General features: G+C 24.6%; 1 protein-coding gene across 1 annotated transcript; it reads left to right on the forward strand.

Annotated features, from left to right (window-relative positions):
- Positions 1-415: 415 nt before the first annotated feature.
- Positions 416-7,307, forward strand: Cdk9 (Cyclin-dependent kinase 9). Its single transcript, XM_029318883.2, has 7 exons — positions 416-731; positions 2,842-2,926; positions 3,795-3,885; positions 4,255-4,421; positions 4,764-4,996; positions 5,078-5,225; positions 6,737-7,307. The coding sequence occupies exons 1-7, from the start codon at positions 625-627 to the stop codon at positions 7,043-7,045; spliced, it is 1,140 nt and encodes a 379-aa protein (XP_029174716.1). The 5' UTR covers positions 416-624; the 3' UTR covers positions 7,046-7,307.
- The last annotated feature ends 2,569 nt before the right edge of the window (positions 7,308-9,876 follow it).

Genomic DNA, 9,876 nt, shown 5'->3' on the forward strand with positions numbered 1-9,876 from the left:
ATGTATTTCAAGAAAATATACATTGTGGTTATTAAATAACACATAGGTATATTTTAATATTATTACTTGTTAAATTTCTTCTTTTTTTATGTTTATATGATTATTTGCGTTACTTTAATGTTACATATGTAATATGTATTTCAAGAAAATATACATTATGGTTATTTATACAATAATTGTCTGCACAATTATAAAAATAATTGTTTATATATAGTTGCCTTTCTTTCTCACAATTTAAATATAAGCGCGCTATTACTATCAAGAACATGGCGACATGTCACATGATTTCGGACACTGACATCAAAAGAACCGACACGAAGTGCCGCTACTGGTTATACATATACTGTGCTACTGGTTATACATATACTGTGACTCGATGCTCATTGGTCCAGGCGATCTTATGCTATGCGTATGCAGTCTATGCATTTTGTGTGCGATGGCCTTTAGTGCCACAATACAAAAAAGACTAACCAGTAGAATAATAAAGAACAGAGAACAGTGACGAGATTCAGTATTCAGTGAGTGTCCATCATAGAAAGAGGAAGAAGCGACAAAATCGCAGCCATGCACGCTACGTTCTGATATTAAAACGTTGTTTACTGAGGTGTATTCAACGTAGCGATAATGAATACGAAGGAAAAGGAGAAGTATATCGAAGAATTTGATTTTCCATATTGTGATGAATCTTCGAAGTATGAAAAAGTCGCAAAAATTGGCCAGGGCACCTTTGGGTAAGCACGATAAAATTTTGTATTTCAGGTTATGTAAATACGCTAAGTTTTTATGCTCGTATATCGTTATATTTGTGTAATTCGATTGAAAATTCATATCAAGTCTGTGTATAAAATCTTAAGGCCTTCACACAGAGAATTCCATAAGGACGTAAAACGTAAACGTAAGGAAATTGACCAATTTCAATCAAGTATTCAATTTCCTTACGTTTACGTTTTACGTCTTTATGAAATTCTCTGTGCGAAGGCTTTTACATGTGGATTTTTCAATGTTTTATTAGTGTTGATCTATTTGTTGACATAATTAAATTCTTTATTAAACTATTTTAATTTTTTTAAATTAAAATTAAACTATATGTATAAATATATTTATATGTAATATATATTTATATATAATATATTTATATTTAATATGTAAGTTTGCATATTTTTAAAATTTTATTTAGGCTTTTACTAAAGATTCTTCCTATGGAAATAACATTTCTTCACAAATCTACCTATACATAAGAAATAATAATCTATACATGTACCGATTAAACTTTATAAATTTATATTTTATTTTATTTTATATTTTATTTTTTTAATTTTATTTTTTTATATTTTTAATTTATTTTTATATTTAAAAATTTTACATATATCAAGATCAGCGAATTCTTTGCTCGCTACTAAAAAGGAATTTAGTCTGAGCTTTATTATATAGATATTTATTTGTTTATGTATACATAATTTGACAATATGGTTTCTTAATGAAAATATGTAAATTTATCTTATAGATGTAGATTTATCTTATAGATAAAGATTTTGTTTTAAATTATCTAGATAAAAAATAAAATTATACAGTAATTTATTTAGATAATTTCCAGATAATATTATTTTTAAGACCACTTATGTAAACACTGTTATAAAAAAATGTAAATTATAAAAGAGATATAAAAATATATTCCTACTTTTATTTATAAGTTTTATCACTCACTACTTAATTCTACTGCTTAAGTATTTTTATGTGCTACGACTCAACTAAATTATCTGAACATTATTCTAGACAATTTAGTAAAAATAATACTTTTTTTTATCTAAGATACAGTTATAGATAATAGATAATTTTACCATCTATAAATATAAGATAACACCAAAATTTCATCTAAATAATTATCTATATAATTTTCTTTAGATAATGCTACTCTACTTTAGGAATAAATTTTGGAATATAAGAGTTATAAAATTTATTAATTAGAAAAATAATACTTTTTTTTATCTAAGAGATATAGATTATATATATATATAGTTATTTAATAATTATTAACCAGAACTGAATACATTAGTTTGTATCATTTATTTTTTTGTGGCGGTTGTGTACATTTAGAAGTTTATACTATTATTTGTATTATTTATGTATATTCTATGCTTTATTTATACATGATTATCCATACTTTTAAACAGTTTGTTATATCGCATTCTTGGATTTTTAACTGTAACTGAGCTTAGCCATATCATGAGTCAAAATATTATTATATTTAGACTATATATAGAATGTTTTATTTTAAATAACATCGCATATTTTGCTGAAACTAGGGTAATAAAAATAAAGAAAAAATATTTTATGAGTTAAAGGTTGTAACTATTAATCACAAATTATACAACTTTTTTTTAAAAAACAACTATGTTTTTTTTCCACCAATTAATTCTTCTCATTATTTTACTCATTATTTTATACAAAAATAAATATTTTACAAGATATTTTATAGTTTATGTAAAATTATGTCACACAATAATATCTCATAAACTATTCCTCTTTTAGTTGTAATTTTTATGTCAAATATTGCAAGGATTTATATAAAAAAAATTTGGTTTTATTAAGTTGATTTTCAAATGATCTTAGTTAAAATTCAATATTATCATTTTTTTCCTCTTTAATTTTTGTATAAAATATTTTCTCGTTATGGCTATAGTTCAGTAATATTCTATATATATGTGTAAATATCGACTATACATATTAAAATGAAAAACACAGTTGCTTAGTATTAATACAATTTGAACCTTAATTATTAACTAAACGCATCTAACTCTTTATATATCTAATTTTAATTTCTAATATTTAATTGTTCTACAGAGAAGTGTTTAAGGCCAGAGACAAGAAAACGAATAAGAAGTTTGTTGCGATGAAAAAAGTACTAATGGACAATGAAAAAGAAGGAGTAAGTTTATACTATTTTTATAAAACTTTTTTTTTAATACAATGACAAGACTGAAATATTCCATTTATATTACAATTTTCTTGACTCTGAATATGATTCTAGTTTCTACATTGTCCCATCATGTCACAATTTTGAGAAATTTGTGTTCAAATTATAAAAAAGGGTTATTTTTATGTTTTTTATCAAATTTTATTGCAATTAAAATTAAATACATTGCTAAGTTAGAAAAGTTATTTTAAGAAAAATTATTTTATAACTATTTTAATTATTTATAGCATTTTTTCTGAAAATTCCTATGTAATTTGCAATTAGCAGTAACATTTTTTTAAACAACTTTTTTATATCAATTCTCATTATTTTATGCATAAAAATATTGAAGAAAATATTAATAAAACTTTATTCAATATTAATTAAGAATTTAACAAGGCTCTGTAATATAAATATAAATTTAAAGTGTAAGACAGGCAATAAGAGCCAAATCGCGGATGACAGTGCGTTATCCCAACGAAACTAAAATTTTTTCGTTAGAATTAAATACCTGTGCACAAGATACCAAATTTTACTTGGTCACGGCCAAGATTTAAAATTGGAATAATCTCTACAAGAGATTTAATTCCATATATCCCCTCTTCCCCCCTAAGGAATAAATGCGAGAGAAAAATATAGATCCGAAAGTCGCTGAATCGGGAATCGAACCCGAGACCTTTCGCTTGCCGGGTGACTGCTCTTCCAACTGAGCTATTCAGATCCTTTCGATTCAATATTTCTTAATGTTGTGTAATGTTTCTTAATGTTGTGTTTCTTAACTTATTGCAATTACATTTTTTGTTGTAATTTCTTTTAAAAATGATATAAAATTTTGTTGCAGTTCCCTATTACAGCATTACGAGAGATAAAAATATTACAATTACTGAAACATGAAAATGTTGTCAATCTTATAGAGATTTGTAGGACACGAGGTAAATAATACATTTTACAATCATTAATAAATTATAAATATGTATATATTATAGTATATTTTTCATAAACTTTTCTATAACATATATATATTTGAATTTATAATAAGAAAAAAAATTAATTTGAAAAAAAATCAATTTTGTAACTTTCTTCTATTGTTTGTGAAAATAAAATATAAATAATATCATTTATCAAGATACTATTATTCTCACAATTTTATAAATTTTTATTCTTAAAATTTTTGTTTCGTAAAAATAATTATTAAATACCTAATGTTGATATTAAATTGATATACGTATAAATATTAATATATAATTTCAAATTTCTCTCTCTAAATATAATTAATTTTTATAACTTTTATATATTTTCAGCAACCCAGTACAATCGATACCGTTCTACTTTTTATCTAATATTCGATTTCTGCGAACATGACTTGGCTGGTTTGTTGTCAAATGTAAATGTGAAATTTAGCTTAGGGGAAATAAAAAAAGTCATGCAACAGTTGTTAAATGGTCTTTATTATATACATAGTAATAAGGTAAGAAATTATTATACACATGTTCTATTTTTTTATAAGTCTAATTAATAGGAATGCTTTATTTATTTAATAAGATTATTTTATTATTTTATTACCAAATGATAAAATTTTACACTTATTATACATTCAATAATCTAACTAAATTCAATAATATATTTAATATGATTATTTTTTAATGGATTAATTTATTATAACGATAACAATGATGTTGATGATACCAATCATGATTGTTATTATATATTATTATAAATATTTATATATATATATATATATATCATAATACTATATATTATTGTCGTAATAACTAATAACGATAATAATGCATTATTTCATATATTTCAGATTTTGCATAGAGATATGAAAGCTGCTAATGTTCTAATAACAAAAAACGGTGTACTAAAATTAGCTGACTTTGGCTTGGCACGAGCATTTAGTACAAAAGGTTCGAATCGTTACACAAACAGAGTGGTTACTCTTTGGTACCGACCACCAGAGCTTCTACTTGGTGATAGATGTTACGGACCTCCTGTGGATTTATGGGGAGCTGGTTGTATCATGGCGGAAATGTGGACAAGGTATGTATTTTCGCCTTTCCGTCTGGCATGATTCCTGTACGTAACTGTATAATTGTATAAATATACTATTCATCTCTACAGGTCTCCTATAATGCAGGGTAACACTGAGCAGCAACAGCTTATATTGATCTCACAATTGTGTGGCTCGATAACGACTGAGGTGTGGCCTGGAGTTGAGAACTTAGATTTATTTAACAAAATGGAGCTTCCTAAAGGACAAAAAAGAAAGGTAAAATACATACAGGGTGTCCAATTTTGAACTTTTATTTTTCCTACAACAAAATGTTTCAAACAAAAGTTGATTAATTTAAATGGGGACAGGAGATGATGCTACTGACTTTTTTAAATGGCCAAAAAATGTTTAAGAGATATTTTATAACTTGTTTAACAATTTTTTACATAAACTATAAAATATCTCGTCAAAATATTCAATTTTCAATAATCTTAGCTTAATACATTTAAACACAAAATAATAAAAAAAAGGAAAGGAATCAATTGATGTAAAAAGACAAAAAAGCAGAGTTGAGAAGTAACGCGTTACTTGTAACGTTGTTACCGTTACTTTTTTTCAGTAACGATCGTTACTTTTTTCTATCTGTAACGGTAACGGTAACGTCGTTACATTTTTACAGTAACGGTAACGAATGAGCCGTTACTTTTATCGTTACTTTTTAGTTCTTTCTGAGTTAATATCAAATTAATATAATAAATAATAAAGATTACATGCAATAAATGCAAATAAATATTTAATATTAAAAAATGCTTCTTATATATAATTATACATTTTAATAATAATAGGCTCTAGCATTACAAAAACCGAAAATGTAACGAAAAAGTAACGAATCGTTACTTATTGAGCAACGGTAACGCATGATTTTTTAAAATCAGTAACGAGTAACGGTAACGCGTTACTTTTATAGAGTAACGGTTGCAACTCTGCAAAAAGTATGTAATTTGCAACTAGCAGTTACTAACTTTTTTTAAAAAACAATTAAGTATTTTTTTTATAATTGATTTCTCTTGTTATTTTGTGTATAAAAGTATTGTTGTGTGAGGTAAGATTGATGAAAAATGTATGTTTTATAAGATATATATATATACATATATATTTCATAGTTTATAAAATATGTAAAATTCAAATATTTTGTAAACTATATATTTGTTGGCCATCTTATCCTTATAACTTTTTATAGTAAATATTACGAGGAATCAATTTATATATAAAAACAATTGAAGCGAAGAAAACAGGAGAGCCAATTAAGAGCCAAGCGTGGTAATTAGTACGCTAGTATAATTTTGAATAATTCTATTTTATATATTTGTTAAAATATTCTATTTTATATATTTTTTAACAAATATTTGTTAAAAAATATATAAAATAGAATTATTCAAAATTATACTAGCGTACTAGTATACTAATTACCACGTGTGGCTCTTAATTGGCCCTCCTGTTTCCTTTACATTATATTGATTATTTGAGCCATATATTTAGAATAACAATTGAAATAGTTCCATTTAATAAAATATAATTGACCTTTAAATAATCTTGAAAATTCACCTTTTACAAAAAGATACTTTTTTAAAAAATCTTTGCTGAAACTATTTTTTGTATTTAATTTATTTTATTTTTTTGTATTTCCTTAATTTCAAAGATATTCGCCTGGGAAAATTAAAATGAAACCTGTATAATTTCAATCAAACAATTAGTTTCTGCAATTATATGATTTTATATATGTACAGGTGAAGGAAAGATTAAAGCCGTATTTGAAGGACCCTTACGCCTGCGATTTACTAGACAAACTCTTAATTCTTGACCCTACCAAGAGATGCGATTCCGATTCGGCGCTCAATCACGATTTCTTCTGGACTGATCCGATGCCATGCGATCTCAGTAAAATGTTGGCGCAGCATACTCAAAGCATGTTCGAATATCTGGCACCACCGAGACGACCTGGCCACATGCGTCATCCGCACCATCAAGTACCTGGGGGACCAACCAAGTCGAGTTCCAGCATGGCCGATAGTGGATACCAAGATCGCGTTTTTTAGTACAATAAATGTGATTACAATATTTATGTAATATAAACATTTTATAATTTATATATGCATATATATAAATTTTTATATGAAAGATTATTTTGTAGTTACAATTCCATCTTGACTTTATATTTGTATATAATTTTCATATTTGGTTATTCAATTTATTTTCTTACATATCTATCTATAATTACATCACTGTTGTATATATATTCTTCAAATCGACTTTGCAACTAATAAATCGATATTGTTAAATGTCTCACAATCAGACATATTTTCTATACTTTATTTAATAGATAAATATTTATCTTTATAAATATATTTATAAAGATTATAAATTATACTTTAAATGAAATATATAATACTTTAAAATATGTTATATATATTTTTTTTTTAATTTTATATAATTTTTTATAATTATATATAATTAAAGAACGATATATTTAATTCGACCCAAACTAGCCAAGAAATTTTTATTTTATTTCCACAACGTTTCGACCATCTGTTTTTGGTCCTTTTTAAGTGAAAAACTAGAATGGTACAATTAATTAAAATTAATAAACATTTTTGATGTTAAACGCAAGAATTAAAAATTTAAAAAAAAAAAATTTTATATACTCAGTTTTTTGACGATCCATCATAACGATAAGAATCGGTTACTTTCTTTCAAAAGTTTTTTCAAAAGTTATTTCAAATGTTTAAAAAAAAAAAAATTCCGATAATCATATTGTTTAATAATCGTGACAACAGTGTCAACTAACTGCGCCTTTATCAATGAAATATGTAAAAAATTTTTAATTCTTGCGTTTAACATCAAAAATGTTTATTAATTTTAATTAATTGTACCATTCTAGTTTTTCACTTGAAAAGGACCAAAAACAGATGGTCGAAACGTTGTGGAAATAAAATAAAAATTTCTTGGCTAGTTTGGGTCGAATTAAATATATCGTTCTTATTTTAAATACCACTAGCGACGTTTTAAGTATTCAATTTGATTTTATATAATTTCTTAAAATACTTTTTCAAATTTAATATTTGAAATTTAAAGCAATTGTATTTTTTTTGTAATTGTATGAGTTGGAAAATCTTAAAAAAAAGCGGACATTTAATATAAAAATTTGTATCTAAAAATTTTTAATTTTATTTGGAATTTTGAAAACAAATGTCTGGCAAAAGATTAGGAAATTTTATTATAATATTTAAAAATAGACATCCTCTCTCTCTGTTTTTGATCATACAAAGTATCAGACTATTCTTAATAAGTAACATTTATAATAAGCAAGCAAATTTATAATTTTTACAGATTGCTTTATCATCATATCTCGATGTCAGCATGATTCTTTATTGTTAACACGCGATACATGCGATGTATTGTTTTTAATTTATTGTCTAGTTCTATTTCATTTTTGTTATAGTAAGATTCATTTTGTCTTTACGCAAGCTATATAACTTTTGGTAAATATCTCCTTTTAATATTATTTATTTTTATTTATTTATTGGTATCATTATAATACTAATTGTTTTTTAATTATTATTTTTTTAAATATAATTATATATAATTATATAAAAATTTAGATGTTGCATCATAAAGAAAATTAAATATCACACATAGTTTATTTAATAATTTCTGATTTATTTCTTCATATATCTTATTTTCATCTTTTTATCGATTTTACTATTTATTATTTATATTTATTTTTTTAAAAATCAATACAAAGTTTCGTTCGTATATTGTAAATACAACTAGTGATAGATAAAAAGGCCAACTTATCGAGCAATTATTAGAGTTGTTCTGTCAAATAAAATTTATTCCATGTATAAACTAAACATAAAACATTATGTGAAAGCTACAAACATTCTATACTTAAACTTAAGCGAAAATTACAATCATTATAAAATAAACGTTTCAACCGCACGCGGTCTTCCTCAGTATTATATTACAGTAATTATTAAAAAATACAAAACCATACAAAAATTCTACATAATATCGAAAATTAATGTTATTAGTTCTTCAATAAAAGTCGAGAATTTATAAGCAATTAAATAAAAAATTGACGATTAACGTATGTCAAAAATTAAAATATATATCCTTAACAATTAGCAATATGCTTACTTGATATCGTCCTTCTTGACAATAATTTTAACTACGTTTTTTTGAAAAAGTTATTGAAGATGACACAAGACAAGACCAACAATATAAAAAGACACCTCACTTCAAACTCTACTTAATCGAAGAATGTGCGTGTTTATATATGATCTAATACCTATGTTTAAACCGTTAATGTCTTATTTGTCTTATTATTATTTATTGTTTGCTAATTTATCCAAAATATCAAAATAAGACTCGAGTAATTCAGTATCTTTGTTTAAATTTAGCCCATTTGTTTGTTCTTTAATAATATGTAGCATCTCAGAGATGAATCTTTTATAATAATTATTTTCGTTGTCCAGAATCTTTACGTTATCCCAATTAAATGTATGGTGTTCATTTCTTATGTGTTCAGAAATTACTGAATATTTCGTTAAGTCCAACCTGATATTATTTTTATGTTCTTTTATTATGGTCTACATCTTATGTAGGCCAAACGAGGAGGCAATTACAGACGAGACTAAAAGAACATAAAAATAATATCAGGTTAGACTTAACGAAATATTCAGTAATTTCTGAACACATAAGAAATGAACACCATACATTTAATTGGGATAACGTAAAGATTCTGGACAACGAAAATAATTATTATAAAAGATTCATCTCTGAGATGCTACATATTATTAAAGAACAAACAAATGGGCTAAATTTAAACAAAGATACTGAATTACTCGAGTCTTATTTTGATATTTTG

The sequence above is a fragment of the Nylanderia fulva genome, unplaced genomic scaffold (genome assembly GCF_048542155.1).
Source record: "Nylanderia fulva isolate GAGA-0341 unplaced genomic scaffold, ASM4854215v1 Scaffold231, whole genome shotgun sequence".
NCBI classification, from domain to species: Eukaryota; Metazoa; Arthropoda; class Insecta; order Hymenoptera; family Formicidae; genus Nylanderia; species Nylanderia fulva.

What these genes read in the sequence shown, in the direction of transcription:
- Cdk9 (XM_029318883.2), top strand. Translation starts at nt 625, where the DNA reads ATGAATACGAAGGAAAAGGAGAAGTATATCGAAGAATTTGATTTTCCA. An exon ending in TGGACAATGAAAAAGAAGGA is followed by an intron (nt 2,927 to 3,794) that starts GTAAGTTTATAC and finishes ATTTTGTTGCAG; the next exon opens with TTCCCTATTACAGCATTACG. An exon ending in AGAGATTTGTAGGACACGAG is followed by an intron (nt 3,886 to 4,254) that starts GTAAATAATACA and finishes ATATATTTTCAG; the next exon opens with CAACCCAGTACAATCGATAC.